At 38.8% G+C, this 16667-nt stretch overlaps 1 protein-coding gene and 1 long non-coding RNA gene across 2 annotated transcripts; one reads left to right on the top strand and one right to left on the bottom strand.

The window, feature by feature from the left end:
• Window positions 1-2259: 2259 nt before the first annotated feature.
• On the top strand, window positions 2260-3239 carry LOC138309698 (uncharacterized). The gene is made up of 2 exons (XM_069250919.1): window positions 2260-2487; window positions 2991-3239. The coding sequence occupies exons 1-2, from the start codon at window positions 2260-2262 to the stop codon at window positions 3207-3209; spliced, it is 447 nt and encodes a 148-aa protein (XP_069107020.1). The 3' UTR covers window positions 3210-3239.
• Window positions 3240-11063: 7824 nt separating this feature from the next.
• LOC138309691 (uncharacterized) lies at window positions 11064-12620 on the bottom strand. Its single transcript, XR_011206310.1, has 3 exons — window positions 12542-12620; window positions 11553-11664; window positions 11064-11187 (listed from the first exon to the last, which is right to left on the bottom strand). It is a non-coding gene; the product is annotated as an uncharacterized lncRNA (long non-coding RNA).
• Between the last annotated feature and the right edge of the window lie 4047 nt (window positions 12621-16667).

Below are 16667 nucleotides of genomic sequence, written 5' to 3'. Positions count from 1 at the left end.
TTAAAGATGTTTTTGTTCTCTACAGACGTCCGGACAACATGATTGAGAAGATTCTTGTTGTGTTATCCCCATTAGTGAACATCTTCTTGGTGTCCAGTGACGGTGTTACTCCCAACCTTGTGACAATGCCCATGGTCGGGACCTTCATAGACGATAGCCCACAATGGAACACTCAACAGACGTCGTTTACTGCTAGGCTACTTAGCAACAATAAAACAGTATGGACACAAGAACTGCCTATCACCAAACCACCAATAGTAAGAATTTTAATTTCTCCTATCGCAATACTACCTCTTATTACATTTTTTGCGATGAAATATAAAGTTTTATGGTGATATTGTCACTCGCTTTTGATCAATCGGAGTGCAGCATTGACAGTGAAAATATCATTTTGATTGTTACGTCAGTAGTTTCTGCACAACAATTACGTCATATTTTTTGTAGAAATATGAAGTTCTGCTCACAAAAATGCAACGTATTAAACGCAAGGGCAAATCACTCTGTAAAATTCAATGGCGAATAAACTTTGGCGAAATTAGTAGTGTTGGTCTTCTGTAAATGGAAGCGATAAAGCTAATGTAACAAATAGAATAATCCTTCTTTCTTGATGAATGCTAGTAATATTTCATTTCGTGAGGTGGAAATTTTGATATTTTTCAATCGTAAAAAAGATCAAAGTCTCCATCTCACGAAATTAAATACAATTTATCTTCATGCTAACATAATGATGCTATACATGTACATCGTAAAGTTTCTGACTTAGAGAAAATGTCAACCTGTCCGAAGGACATTATAATTGGTTAGTTGGTCATTGCCAAAAATGCATTTTATTCGAAGGACATCGATTGAATATGGGAACTTCATAACTGTTTAGATTTATTTTTTTCCTTCAATTTTACTTCATGTTGTTTCTTTTATTTAGAAACACTACCCAGCTTTTATAGTCATGACCTCTGTCGTTAAACTCGCCGGCGTTAACGCCAACCACCTGGCCTATCACTATAGTAGAAATGGATCCTACTTTTACCGACAGAACATAGTGGTAAGTCATAACTCAAAAGTTTTATTTAGTACTTTAGTTCAGGTCTGTTGTATTAATCTTTTGCTGATTCACATTCGCTAGTTGGTTGTTGCCCGTACCGTGTGCAATTGTGTTTTTTCCCCAAATTACACTGGAAGACGAAATATTTGGGTTGCTAAGGATTCTAATTGATACAATTAATAGTTCGTGATCAGAAGAAGAAAGTCAACAATAGTATACAAACAAATAACACAAAAAAAAGGAACGGAAGTTTGTATTGTATTTCTCATCATATACCACTATATAGGCGTATTAAAACTAAAATTTGTTATTTTCTGTCATCCGTTTTCCATCGTTCATTTTCCCATGGTAATGTATATTACTACTGATGTGGTTTGACTTTATGGTCCTGTTTCTTTTTTGCAGTGGCCATCTGGCAGAAATACGTATGTGTTTGAATACCCGAAGGTGATTTCGTCCTTTTACTTTAGCACCCCACCCTGTACTATCATCTGTGATGTCACTACTACATGGCAGCCATGTAAGTAAATCTAACAAAATATTGTTGAGGAGAGATACACTCCGACTTAATTATTGGCATGCCGCGGTGACTGATAACTCTATAACTCTAGGGCAGAAGGAATGGGATCAATACAGGAAAATCCTTTAAATCGTAATGGAGGAAGCAGAACAGAGTATTTCCATGTTTGTTTGTCTATTTGAATGATTTTCACAGCTTAATGCATCAATCATTTTTCAATAGATCACTGAATAATAATTAATTTCTAATAATAATTTTCCCTTATCAAATTCTTCACCCATTTACAGCACCTTTAACTGTTTTCGATGTTAAAAACATTGATACTACTTTTATAGACTTTGGTTTACCTCGGCCAGCGGACAACCTCACAACCTACCTCACAGGGACGCTCAAAGAAGGCCATAAGTGATGAGGTGTCGAGGGTGACGTTGGCAAGAAAACAGTCAGTTAGGAAGAATAGGAAAGGAAGAATAAGAAAGATAATATCCTAAATTTAGTCTCCTCTTACGATCATCCAGTAGGTGTAGCAGGTACAATTCTAACGCCCTACCTGCTAGAACATGTATCTTGTCGATATGAATGTAAGTGGGAGACAGATAAAATATTGTGACCCGTTAGGCCTAGTCTTGTTTTATAATATTTGTTTTTCGAAATCAACAATCACATCTCATATACTTTTTTTTCAGTAACGAATTACATGAACATAGAAAATGATAAAACCAGCGTGATCAGAAAAAATGTACCATACATCTTGGATCAGGATTTAAACACGTGCATCACTTTGCCTTTGTCGGGTGATTCTCCTCCATTGCTTTGGCTCAGGTTTACCAAACTAAGTCTCGTTCGTGTGACGTCACATAATTTTAAAGTCAGGGTTACTGGAGATGGGATAGAATGCGCCCGTATCGGACCGAAACAGCTGATGGTAAGCTTAAGATAAAAACAAACTGTGTTACCACTTGGAAGACAACATCACGACTGGTCAGAGCTATTTCAATGCCGTATCTTCTGACAAACAAACAAAAGAAACATATGAAACGTGATGATAATGAAGATAAGGGGATATAACTCCTATGGATCAATACATATTGTCATTATTCTTACTTGTTTCAGCTCTTTATCTTAACATTTATTCGGGTTTGGCTATTCTAAAGAAGGTATATGTTACGTATATAGCGACCTTTGACGATGGAAGAAAAAAAAGAAAAAAATCGTTTCCTGATTTTCTTTCGAGATTTATCGCAATTTATCGCACTGTCTTGTTTATCTCAAATTGAAATGTCTATTTTATACTTTAATACCTTTTTTTCCATACAGGAAGAAATCCTGTTCGGGTTTTCTTTTGAGAGGCGGTAATTTATCTTGTTTATTACAGATTGAAATGTTTATAATATACTTTATATTAAAACATTACCCTTTTCCATCCAGGTTGGAGTTTCTGGTCCGTGTCACAACACCCGATGTAGTGTCGACTCAGATTTGGTATTCTGTAAGTTTGTGGCGAGTACAACCGTAAACACACTCACTCGGTGTGAACTACAATGTAAATGTCCCTCACCGTCCCGGTGTACTGACGTTCAGATCGTCCTGATAAGTAACAATCACGACGACTGGAGTCTGTGTGAAATATCAATGGAGGATGTGTAAAACACTGAGATACCATGTGTATTCCCCAGTGGTGCCGTGTTTGTTAGTCTCGGTTTCAAAATTCAGTCTGGCCATAACGAACATTAGTCTAGTCAAATTAGTGCTGATTACATCAAACCTCCAAAAAATTGCAACAAAAGATATTCTGCTATTTTATGACATATTAAGGTTATAACAAGGAGCCGCAAAGCTTGGCATTATCCCCCGCGCCCAGTTGTGTATGAAAGCTCAAGCATAAAATAAATGATTTTGTTTGTTTGTTTGTTTGATTAATTAACGTCCTATATTAACAGCTATGGTCATGGAAGGACGGCCTCCCATGTATGCGGTGTGTTGCGTGTATGTTGTGCGAGGTGCGTGTTTCGGGAGACTGCGGTATATTCATGTTGTGTCTTCTTGTATAGTGGAACTTTTGCCCTTTTTATAGTGCTATATCACTGAAGCATGCCGCCGAAGACACCAAGCAACACACCCCACCCGGTAAAATAAATGAAGCTCATTGTAACTAAGAGTTTAAATCTTGATACTGTCATCCATGTAGGTTTAACTATTTGAACAGAGCTTAGTATTGTCCTTGAATAAATTCATACAACAATATATCCGCTCTCCAGTAACATGACATTTAAAAGAATAAAAGAACACAGAATTGATGTAACATGTTTAAGTAATATGAATATGATATTTTTTATGACACAAACATATCTAAATATATACATTGCATAATTTACATCTCATTATGTTGATGGAACTGCATCAAAGCAATTGTCCAAATTCACAAGTAACAATATATGGGTATTCTAAAACTGAAAAACAATATGACAGCTGGTGGTGTACATGGATAACACTTTATGGAGCATTCGGATACCTAATTTATGAGGTAATTATAAATATAAGATTACCTCCTATAACCTTGACAGCTTTCCCCACACAATATGATGATCTGAATAGGGTACAGGGAATGATCCAGTTATTGCTGAACCAGGTTGGGAGAAGAATAAATCCAAAATTCCACCATGAGTATGCGTTGGTTCTTTTATGTACTGTACAAGTCCATATTTCTGCACCATATGTACAGAAAGTTTCGTGTAGCCAAATTGAACGGTTTTCGAGTTATAGCCCGGAATAGAAAGGAAACTTTAATAATATGGTATTTTTGAATAAGTTTCCATGGTAACAGAAAAAGTATCGAAAATGAAAGGTTCCCATTACCAAAAGGCACAATAGCATATTAGAGCACTAGCCTAACATGTACAGAAAGTTTCGTGTAGCCAAGTTGAACGGTTTTCGAGTTATAGCCCGGAATAGAAAGGAAACTTTAATAATATGGTATTTTTGAATAAGTTTCCATGGTAACAGAAAAAGTATCGAAAATGAAAGGTTCCCATTAGCAAAAGGCACAACTAGAGCACTAGCCTAACATGTACAGAAAGTTTCGTGTAGCCAAGTTGAACGGTTTAGGAGTTATAGCCCGGAAACGATACTCGGACGGACGGACGGACGGACGGACGGACGGACGCACGGACGGACAGAGCCCAAATCAATATCCCCCGCAAACGCGTTTCGCGGGGGATAATAATTAGTACCAAAAAATCTGCCACTCAATAATGGCGGAAAACCTCTTTTTGGGGGTAAAAATAAGGACTGGTAAATTTTAAGTTCTACATTACAGTGTTCAAGCGTCGGAATTGCCTTTCGGATCGTTCAAACCACAAATTGAATAGTTTTAACCAGTGGAGTTTACCTGTTACACATTCAAAAACGTACGCTATTTCAATCATTAATACCGCAACAATTTGGCATACAACATAGTTAAAAAATAGAGTTATATGCAAGTACAATGTATATATATACATATGCATGTAGCTAGAGTCACAGGTTAAAGTGAGTGGAAATTTAGTATTTGGTATCTTAACTTTACAATAACATTTTATTTGAAATCATATGAGCTAGAGAGTCGTTACTTGATACATGTATATTCCAAACGTCAAATTATGCTTTCCTAAACTACAATAGAGTGCTTTTTTAGAGTTGGATGTCTGCTGCCGGATGACCTTAATTCCCCCCCCCCCGACCCTAATTTTGTCTGTACCTAAAGTATCATATTAATAGTTTTACTCTAGGCCAATCTAATCTGTTAATATCTTCTTTCTTGGTCAAAATTTCCTATTATTTATTGTAAAATAATAAGTCAAAAGAGAAAGACACTAATGTGTAATCATTTTATTGATAAATAGGAGCCATACATTTATTCAGTAAACAGCTCGTTATTGCATCTGAACTTGATAAAAAAATCCGTACCTTCCGACCCTATTTTTCGCCAATGTAACCTTAAACAGACATATTTTTGGCTTTATATATACAACTACAACCGAATAACTGTAACAGAATGTTACAACATTTGAGGGTGGAGTCTAATCCGGACGCTTGAACACAGTTCACTGTAGTTTTTTTTTCTAGTTCGAGCGGTTTTTTTTTAGATCAAATCACGTTTATAAAACCACTAGACTATACTCAAATGATGCACTATCCTTTAATAAAGTTTATGGTAAAAAGTAGGGTTGGTATACATTGTATACAGCGATAGTAATTTGTATTCCCCGCCATTTTATAAATGACCTTCATAGAAAATGGCGGGAAATTTTTAAATGCAATTTTAAGATTTATTTTTTTGTTAATTAACAACGATATCCAGTTATTTTATAGTTTTTTCTCACATTTGTCGATCATATTCAGCATTATATTGACTGACTCAAAGATGTATCAATAAACGCTATTATTCTAGCTTTTTACAATAACAAGATTTGTCTCTATATTAGAACCTGCCTCTTCATTGACCTTACTCTTGGACGACTGGTTCGCCCGTTGTCAGTATGATGTGACCGGGTGGGGTGTGTTGCTTCGTGTCTTCGACGACATGCTTCAGTGATATAGCACTATAAAAAGGGCAACAGTTCTACTATACAAGAAGACACTACATGAATATACCGCAATCTCCCAAAACACGCACCTCTCACAACATACACGCAACACTGCATATATGGGACGCCGTCCTTACATGAGAGAGAGTATAGAATTGTACCTGCTGCCCCTATTGCATGATCGTAAAAGGCGACTAAATTTATCATCTTACCTTTCTCTTCCTAACTGTCTTTATCTTTCTTAATGCCTCCCTTCGCACCGCCTCACTTTTGGTCTTGAGTTGAGGGTTCGGAAGGAAGGCTCCGGGTTCTGTCCCCTGGCCGAGACACACCAAGGTCTATAAAAGCGGTAGTTTCTGCTCCTGCTTAGCGCTCAGCATACAGGGAGTGGGACGACTGGTTACTGGTTCGCCCGTTGTCAGTATAATGTGACTATGTGGGGTGTGATGCTTGGTGTCTTCGGCGGCATGCTTCAGTGATATAGCACTATAAAAAGGGCAACAGTTCCACTATACAAGAGGACACAACATGCACCTCGCACAACATACACTCAACACCGCATATATGTGAGGCTGTCCTTGCATGACCGTAGCTGTTAATAGGATGTTAATTAATCAAACAAACCAACAAACAAAATTATTTAGGTTCAGTAATGATCTGGTAAAGATGATGGCAGATTATATATGAGCTGGGTGACGGGGATTAACTAGGACATAGTCACTGAAATGGATATTCTGTCAATTATGTATCTTCTGAATGTTCTATATTTAAAGCAAGTGTTTAAGCTATTTAAGTTTGTTTTATGAGGTAATTTAAAGCAACATCTGCAGTACAAGCAGTTTGTTAGAATTGTGCCTGCTGCTCCATTGCATGATCGTAAATATGGAACCTTTATCTCGTGGCTTTAGCAAACAATATCATACATTTAACAAGTTGTGGTCAGCATAAGAGAGAATATCTTATTATTATCATATGGTCTGTTGTGATAGGAAAGTTTTCCTGAGAATAAAAAAAACCTCTAAGATAGGGACAATGCGGGTAATCCGCATGATCTAAAACCACTAGTGATGTTTCTCCTTGAGAATGCATTCTCCCATGCTATTGTGATGAGCCCTGGGAAACTATAGGTTTACAGCTCAGACACTCTGTCGGCTAAGGTAGACTTCGGAACACCATATTTGTCAGCTGCTTTTCTAATTGATAGGCCGTTAGACTTCACAGCTTCTTTTCTCTTTTTTCAAGTTGTCACGGTTATATTGCATTGCCTTTTTCCAAGATACACTTTTCTTGGTTTTAACCATAATTCTAGCGGGAAAAAAACCCAGTAAGAATAGTTTGTTTCTTCATTTTCGATTTTTGTCGAAGCTGATTGGAAAATATTATAATACTTTCTAATTAGTGATTTCAATCTAAAAGATAAGTTTTCATGTACATTTGTATATATAATTGAATAAATAATAACTGAAAATTTGTCAATCAAAAATTGATATAAAATAAATCGCCAGAAAAAAATAGCATCACTCACAGCATGCTCATCACTTATTGTCACTGTCCAAAATAAAACACCCACTCGAAAATGTTGTCGGTTAAATTCGGACAGTAAATTATTTGTAGTTTTCTTTAATTTTCTTCTGTTAGATAAAACATACACTTTCGATTAATAAACGATAAACATTACAACATTTGAATAACTTGCCTTGTTCTCTTCTTTTGTCAGAGTAACGTTTTGCACTTCTAACCTTCAAAATCTCCCGGTCGACAAAACGTGACAAAAACAGATCGACTTTGATCCGGGTTTATCAGTTTGTTTGTTTGTTTGTTTGATTAATTAACGTCCTATTAACAGCTATGGTCATGTAAGGACGGCCTCCCATGTATGCAGTGCTTGTGTGTATGTTGTGCGAGGTGCGTGTTTTGGGAGACTGCGGTATATTCGTGTTATGTCTTCTTGTATAGTGGAACTGTTGCCCTTTTTATAGTGCTATATCACTGAAGCATGCCGCCGAAGACACCAAGCAACACACCCCACCCGGTCACATTATACTGACAACAGGCGAACCAGTCGTCCCACTCCCGTTATGCTGAGCGCTAAGCAGGAGCAGAAACTACCACTTTTATAGACTTTGGTGTGTCTCGGCCAGGGGACAGAACCCAGAGCCTTCCTCACAGGGGCGAGCGCTCAACTAAAGGCCAAAAGTGAGGTGGTGTCAAGGGAGACGTTAGGAAGAATAAAGTTTTAGGAAGAAAGACAAGAGGCCCATGGGCCTTAACGGTCACCTGTGTTCAGATACAGAATGAAACAAAGACATGCATATAAACACTATATATTTGTCCATCAGGCCCTTGAAGTCAGTCAGTGATTTTATAAATTTGACTTTTTAATCTATGAAGATTATTTGGTTCCATCAAATCTGTGAATTCAGAAGAAAGATTTTTGAAATGTTATCCATTTTGACCCCTTTTGGCCCCACCCCTCTGGCCCCTGGGGGTCGGCCAGGACCAATATGGATATGAATAAAGTTCCTAAATGTGTTTTTCATATATAAACTATAGTAAATTTGACCCCCTCCCCAGGGGAAAATCTGAGATCCCAGGGCCATGAAATTCACAAATTTTTGTAAAGGGCCTTAAGACCTTCCAATCTATCAAGAGTATCTGGTTCCATTAAATCTGTGAATTCAAAAAGAAGATTTTTGAAATTACCATTTTGACCCCTTCTGGCTCCGCCCCTCTGGCCCCTGGGGGTCGGCCATGACCAATATGGATATGATGTTAAAATGCTATTTCAGACTAATAATTCTAACCCAGTTTGACTAATTTCCTATGAAAAATAGGCAAATAATGTTCATAAATGTGTTTTTCTTATATAAACTAAAGTAAACTTGACCCCCTACCCAGAGGGAAACATGAGACCCCCGGGTCATATTATTCACAATTTTTGTAAAAGGACTTTAAGACCTTTCCATCTATGCAGAGTATTTGATTCTACCAGTTCAAGATTTTTTGAAGTTTTAGCCTATTTGATCCGTTTTGGCCCCGCCCCTAAGGCCCCTGGGGATCAGTCATGGAAAATTTGGTAATAAGATTCAATGACCATCACATAGGGATATTTCTGACTACAATTGACTAATTTCCTATTATAATGACTAAATAATGCTCAAAAATGTGTTTTCCCTATATAAACTACAGTAAACTTAACCCCCTTCCCAGGGGGAAACCAGAGACCCAAGGGTCATATAATTCACAATTTTCATAAAACATCTTAAGACCTGTCCATCTATGACGAGTATTTGATTCTACCATTTCCAGTATTTAAGAAGAAGATTTTTTTAAAGTTTTAGCCTATTTGCCCCTTTTGGCCCCGCCCCTCTGCCCCGAGGGGGTTGACCAGGACCAATATAGATATGATATTAAAATGTTATCTCAGGCTAATAATTCTTAACAAGTTTGATTCATTTCCTATGAAAATTGAGCAAAAAATGCTCATAAATGTGTTTTCCCTATATAAACTATAGTAAATTTGATCCCCTCCCCAGGGGGAAACGTGAGACCCCAGGGTCATATAATTCACAGTTTTTGTAAAGGACCTCAAGACCTTTTCATCTATGAAGAGTATGTGATTCTACCATTTCCAGAATTTCAGAAGAAGATTTTTGAAGTTATAGCCTATTTGACCCCTTTTGACCCCGCCCCTAAGGCCCCTGGGGGTCAGTCATGGAAAATTGGTTAATAGGATTCAATGGCCATCTCATACTGATAATTCTGACAATATTTGACTCATTTCCTATTACAAATGATCAAATAATACTCAAAAATGTGTTTTCCCTATATAAACTATAGTAAACTTAACCCCCTCCCCAGGGGGAAACCTGAGACATCAGGGTCATATAATTCACAATTTTTGTAAAGGACCTTAGGACCTTTCTATCTATGAAGAGTATTTAATTCCATCACATCTGTGAGTGGAGAAGATTTTTGAAATTTTAGTCAATTTTACCCCTTTTTGCCCCTCCCATAGCTCCCTGGGGGGTGGGGACCATATAATTCACAATTTTGACTGGCCTTATGCCTTAGAAGGTTTTTGCAAAATTTCATTGAAATTGCTTCAGCAGTTTTGGAGAAGAAGTCGAAAATGTAAATTGTTTACGGACATACGACGCACGACGGACGACGACGGACAAAAGGCGATTAGAATAGGTCACCTGAGTTTTCGTCTCAGGTGACCTAAAAAGATAAGATCCTAAATTTAGTCGCCTCTTACGATCATGCAATAGGGGCAGCAGGTACAATTCTAACGCCCTACCTGCAGGGCCTAAAGGGTTTATCAGTACTTTAGTCAGTCCCTTGTATCTGAAGTTAGACTAATGGATTTATATGGATAATCATTGTCAACGAGGCGCTTTTTATCGATTGATTTCGTAAAACAACACGACACAGGTATAGTTTTTATAGCTTTATGGAAAACTGTCCGAGATTATTCGGCTGTCCGAGACTACCCGCGCGCATTGCCCCTATTTGAGACGGAATTCCAATATGTTTTGATCTAGCCAATATAATTGATATCCCAGATTTAGTCGCCTATTCCGATCATGCAATGAGGCAGCAGGCACAATTCTTACTTCATACTTGCAATGCAAGTGTTGCTTAATATTTTCAATTACAACAAACTTAAACAGCTTAACGATGCTCCACCGCCGACAGAGCATAAATATGATATTCATCACTTGAACAGTAATTGGTGTTTAATCGTGTATATATATATTGTAGTAGATATACAAGGATTTAATTTAGATTTGGTATGACATATTTTTGAGGAACAAAAACGTATTTCACCATGGAGAACATTTGATTTGTATACACTGTGAACAATTCTAGAGGAAGAATATACGTACTGGATTATCGCGGGATATCATAGCTTCGTGTTTTACTTACCTATAGAGACCGCAGAACCAAATGATTTCGCTATATACGATATATTAACGTTTGCCGCTGTCAAGGTTAAATGGAGTTTTCAAGTCTGGTCACCTGTCACTAATTTTGAAGAATGGCATCTCGCATACCTGTGAATAAAAAGAAATAAAGATCTACCATCTTGCTAAACTTTTATGTGGGGGGTGCCATCTTATGTTGAATTCCGCACCAAAAATTGACCAAAATATTCATGAAATTCTAATATTGATTACCTCCCCCTGTCAGACACACACTTGACAGAATTTTAAAATTTCTTTATATATTTTACATCTACATGTATTGCCCAACCCACACATTAAACATTTGAAACTGATGCACCCTGGATACCCAATCAGCAGGCTCCGACACATTCACCTCTCTATGAAATCTTGTGCCCAAAAGGGGATTTCCAGGAATCTATTTTTGGTTTGATTCTGCGGGTCCCTATAGCATTTTACATATTTTTCAAATTTACCATTTTTGGAAAGCTACATGTCCATAAGGTCTGATTCCAAAATGGGAGTTTGCTCGCTGCATGGGTTGGTCTGGTACTGCAAGCTGTGTACTCGTATCGACGATGAAGATTCCTGTAAGAAAAATTATGAGAATTGAAACAGTTTTTAAATAAAAATTTAAATATTTCAATGAAATTTGAACCTAGACTTTTGACTTTTACTTATAACTATAGTATAGTTAGTGTACTACAGGGAAATATGACCAATTCAATTAAACTTGGAGGTCAGGGGAGATAACTCATATTCTTTACCCCCCACCCCCCATTTTTGGAATTTCTAGCAAAAAATATCCAGAACTGAACAATTAAGCAAATCAAAGTTCCAGAACTGGCTCAATACTATAGATATATAACTTAGTAAACAATAGAATATCATAAAGAAATGATTATAACATATCATGTCATAATATATCTGATATAACACAGAGAAATTACGGTGCAGCTAATGAAATATGGATACAAAATAGCCCCAAAAATTTCAAATTTGCCCTGATTTTCTGAATCAGATGATTCTAAAATTACAAATGTATACCAATTGATGTAAAAAAGGGAATTATTAACCTCTGAAGGATTCCAAGGACAGATAAAATCAAATCTAGAGCAACATTTGAACCCGAAAAACTGGACAGAACTAAAGAATCGTGGCTATTAGAAAGAAAATGGTTTTGAAAAATAGAATTAAACTTATCCTTCACTCACATATTGATGTATACTAGTCAGTTACAAGATCTGGAAGTGAAAGAATTACACAATTCACCTCTAAATTTGCACCATCTCACTGCTAAAAAAAAACCCGTTTACCAGAGACCTACAAATGTACAGACAATGGAAGGGAGATAACTCGAATTTCACTCGACTATCCATCTCGAAGAAATTAATAACACTGATAATTGAACCAAAGAGGTATATGAGAGAAATGTATAGAGAAAAAAAAAACAAATTACACTCACAATTAAATACTCAGGTCAATTATGGAAAGGTAACTCTGTCTAGTATTTTCATGAAATGAGTTAACTCCCCTTGGCGCTGTGTTCATGTCAGGAAAAAGCTGTTAAACTGGTCGGCCCAAAAGGTACCATGGTCAAAGCTCGGCTGAAACAGAAGAAATGTATAAATTAATAAATAAATGACTAAAATGAAAGAGTTAAAGTAGCTGATTAATGAACACAAAAACAGAAAGTGTTTTATATAGATCGATTAGGGTTCATGGCCATTTAAGGATGTGTCAATACTTGGAGGAACCCAGAGTATCAAAATAAAAACCACCGTCCTTCAGCCTGAATCTATTACCTATTCCTGACCAGTCTTAAACATTTAATTTTGAAAAAGAAGACTATACTGTTTATTTTACAGAACCAAACAACACTATATCCATTTGATGAATTTATATATAAAATATTTGACTTACATATACAGATAAATAGAATAGTGATTATGATAAATAGATAAATACAGGGAAAGAGATTATTAGGCTTGAATAACTCCTAATCACAGAGTATCACGCGAATTCCCCCCCCCCGCCCCCGTCCCCCCCCCCCAAGCCCACACCCTCCCATCCCACCATCGAGCACCATATTAGCCCCCCCCCCTGCCCCCCCCCCCTGACCCCACCCCCCCCCCCCCCCCCCAGCCCCCCCCCCCCCCCTAGTAGCCGCCCCCGAAAACCCCTTGGACCAGCCCCTTCTCATCCACCCCCTAAAGCTGTCCTCCCCCCGTTCCATGCCGGGCCCCACCCCCCTCCCCCCGCCCCAAATCCCCCCCTCCGCCCCCCGACCCAGTCCCCCCCCAATAATCAATGACAAAAACCCCCGCCCAGAAAAAATCTGATTAATGCCCCGCGTCCCCCCCCCCCCCCAAGCCGCCCTAATCCTACTTAGGGTTCCCCCCCAGGCTCCCATCCCCCCTCCCCCCGTCCGCCCACCCCCCCCACTTGGGAGGACCCACCCCCCCCCCCCCCCTCCCCCCTCCCCGTCCTACCGCAGCCGAACCATCCCTACCCCCCCTCCCCATGCCTCCCTAAACCACGCTCCTAGCCCCCCCTGCTCCCCGAGCTCCCCTCCCGTTCCCCCCCCCCCCCCCCCCCCCCCCCACCCCCCCGCCCCACCCCCCCTCATGTGTATCCCCCCCCCCTCCTATTTCCCCCCCCCGCCCCCCGCCCCTGATAAATAGACCCCCCCCCCCCCCCCCCCCATAAATGTACACCCCGCCCACCCCCCCCAGGCCCCCCCCTCCCCGCCAGTCCCAGCCCCCCTCACACCCCCCCCCCCCAGAGACTAACCCCCCCCCCCCCGCCCCCCTACCCCTACGAAATACCCCCCTCCCCCCCCCTATTCTTATGTCCCCCCTACCCCCCCTTCTTTACCCCCCCCCCCCCCCCCCCCCCCGCACCCCCCCCGCCCGCCCCCGGGCCATGACCCTTGTGTCAATACTGCAAAATAGTGTCAAATCGTTGACAAAAACATCTTCATAATCACTTTCTAAGATATTGGTTCATGATGGGCTAAGCTATATTGAATAACAAATATGTAATGAGATTTGTTTCAACAAAAACCAATTTACCGTGTCGTCCATCAAGACAGAAAGGCGAATTCCGTACTACAACGCTCTACCATAATATTTACTAAAATACAAGCAAAATACCTTCATGATTTCCATTCAAGATACCATGCAGATTGGGTTCAGCTCAAATGGTGACCAGGGACGCTGAATGACGGAACACGTCATAATCCGGTTGTCTTCCTATAAAGAGACCGCTGCAGAAGCCAAATGATTTCGCTATATAACGATATATTAACGTTGCCCGCTGTCAAGGTATAAAAAAATGGAGTTTTCAAGTCTGGTCACCTGTCACTAATTTTGAAGAATGGCATCTCGCAAACCTGTGAATAAAAAGAAATAAAGATCTACCATCTTGCTAAACTTTTATGTGGGGGGTGCCATCTTATGTTGAATTCCGCACCAAAAATTGACCAAAATATTCATGAAATTCCTAATATTGATTTACCTCCCCCTGTCAGAACACACAGCACACTTGACAGAATTTTAAAAATTTCTTTATAAATTTTACATCTACAATGTATTGCCCAACCCACACATTAAACATTTGAAACTGCTTGCACCCTGGTGAATACCCAATCAGCAGGCTCCGAAACATTCACCTCTCGAATGAAATCTTGTGCCCAAAAATGGGGATTTCCAGAGAATCTGATTTTATTTGGTTTGTGATTCTGCGGTCCCTATAGCATTTTACATATTTTTCAAATTTACCATTTTTGGAAAGCTACAGTGTCCCCATAAGGTCTGATTCCAAAATGGGAGTTTTGCTCCGCATGTGCATGGGATGTACAGGTCTGTAAGTACTGTAGCAGAGCTTGTGTCACTTCGTATCTGACGATGAAGAATCCCTGTGAAGCCATGAACAATTATGAGAATTGAGAACAGATATTTTATAATAAAAACATTAAAAATTATTCAATAATACCATGTAAAATATGAGTAACCTAGACGTGTTTGACTTTTACTTTTATAACTAATATGTATAGTTAGTGTACTGACATGGAAATATGACCAATTCCAATTTAAACTTGGAGGTTCTTAGTGGGGGATAAGCGACACCTATTCTTTACCCCCAGCCCACACCCCCCACCATTTTTGGAAAGTTGTCTAGCAAAAAAGTATCCAGAAACATAATCAATTAAATAGTCAAATCAAAGTTGTACCAGAGACATTGGCACAATACTTATAGATATATAAAACTTAGTAAACAATACGAATCAATCCATAAAAGAAAATGATTTACTAGAACATATCAAGTCCATTAATATAATCTGATAATAATAACGACAGAGAAATTACGGTGCAGAGATCAATGAAATATGGATACAAAATAGCCCCAAAAGATTTCAAAGTTTGAGTCCCTGATTTTTTTCTGAATCCAGATGATTCTACAAATTACAAAATGATATACCCAATTTTGACAGTAAAAAAAAGGGAATTTATTAACACTCTGAAGGGATTCCAAGGACAGACATAAACAAAGACTAAGCAACATTTAGAACCCGCAAAAAGCCAATGACAGAAAAAACTACAAGACAACTCCCACCGCCCTATTATAAATCTGCGACCCACCCCACACTGGTTTTGAAAAATCACCCCGACCCCCAGGCCTCCCCACTTATCCACTATTCAGCAAAGCCCTCACCATAATAAATCCCACTGTCCAACCCCTAACGTCACCCAAGCCAACGCCGAACCCCACAAACAGACAACTGACGACCCTGAAACCCCCCCGCACAATTCCGCCTGCCTCGCTATCCCTCTCAATTCATCCCCCAAGAAATCCCACCTACAACCAAATAATGTTGTTTGCCCCCACCCATCTCACCAGTCTACCACAAAAAAACCCGTTATTACTCAGAGACCTACAAATGTAGCGAACCACAGTGGAAGTGCGAGACCCTCGACACGAATTTACACTCGACTATCAAGCATCTGCGAAGAAATTAACTAACACTTGATAATAGTGAACCCCAAGAGGTATATGAGAGAAATGTAAATCTAGAGAACAAAAAAAAACATAATAACACTCGACAATTAAATACTCAGGTACAATTAATGGAAAGGTTAACGACAGATCTAGTAAAGTATCAATTAAATGAAGTTAACTCCCGCATGGTCGCAAGTGTTCATTTCAGGTAAAAAGCTTGTAAACTGTCGGACGGACGGCCCAAACAGGTACCCCAATGGTCAAAGTCTCAGGCTTCGAAACAGAAGAAATGTATAAATTAATAAATAAATGACTAAAATGAAGAGATGTTTAAAGTAGCTTGATTAATGAACACCAAAAACAGAAAGTGTTATTAGTATAGAACGATTAGGGTTCATGACATAATATAAGTGATGTGGTCAATACTTGGAAAGGGAACAACCGAGAGTACAAAAATGAAAAACCACCGTCCTATCAGTCCTGAAAACTAATATCCTACATCCTGACGCAGACTTAAAAACCAGTTTAATTTTTGAAAACAGAAGACGTTTATATTATCGTATCTATAATTATTATAAAAAAATATTTGA

Source organism: Argopecten irradians, chromosome 1 (genome assembly GCF_041381155.1).
Source record: "Argopecten irradians isolate NY chromosome 1, Ai_NY, whole genome shotgun sequence".
Taxonomy (NCBI): Eukaryota; Metazoa; Mollusca; class Bivalvia; order Pectinida; family Pectinidae; genus Argopecten; species Argopecten irradians.
Note: the sequence above shows the minus strand (reverse complement) of the source record. Positions and strands in the feature narration are given on the sequence as shown.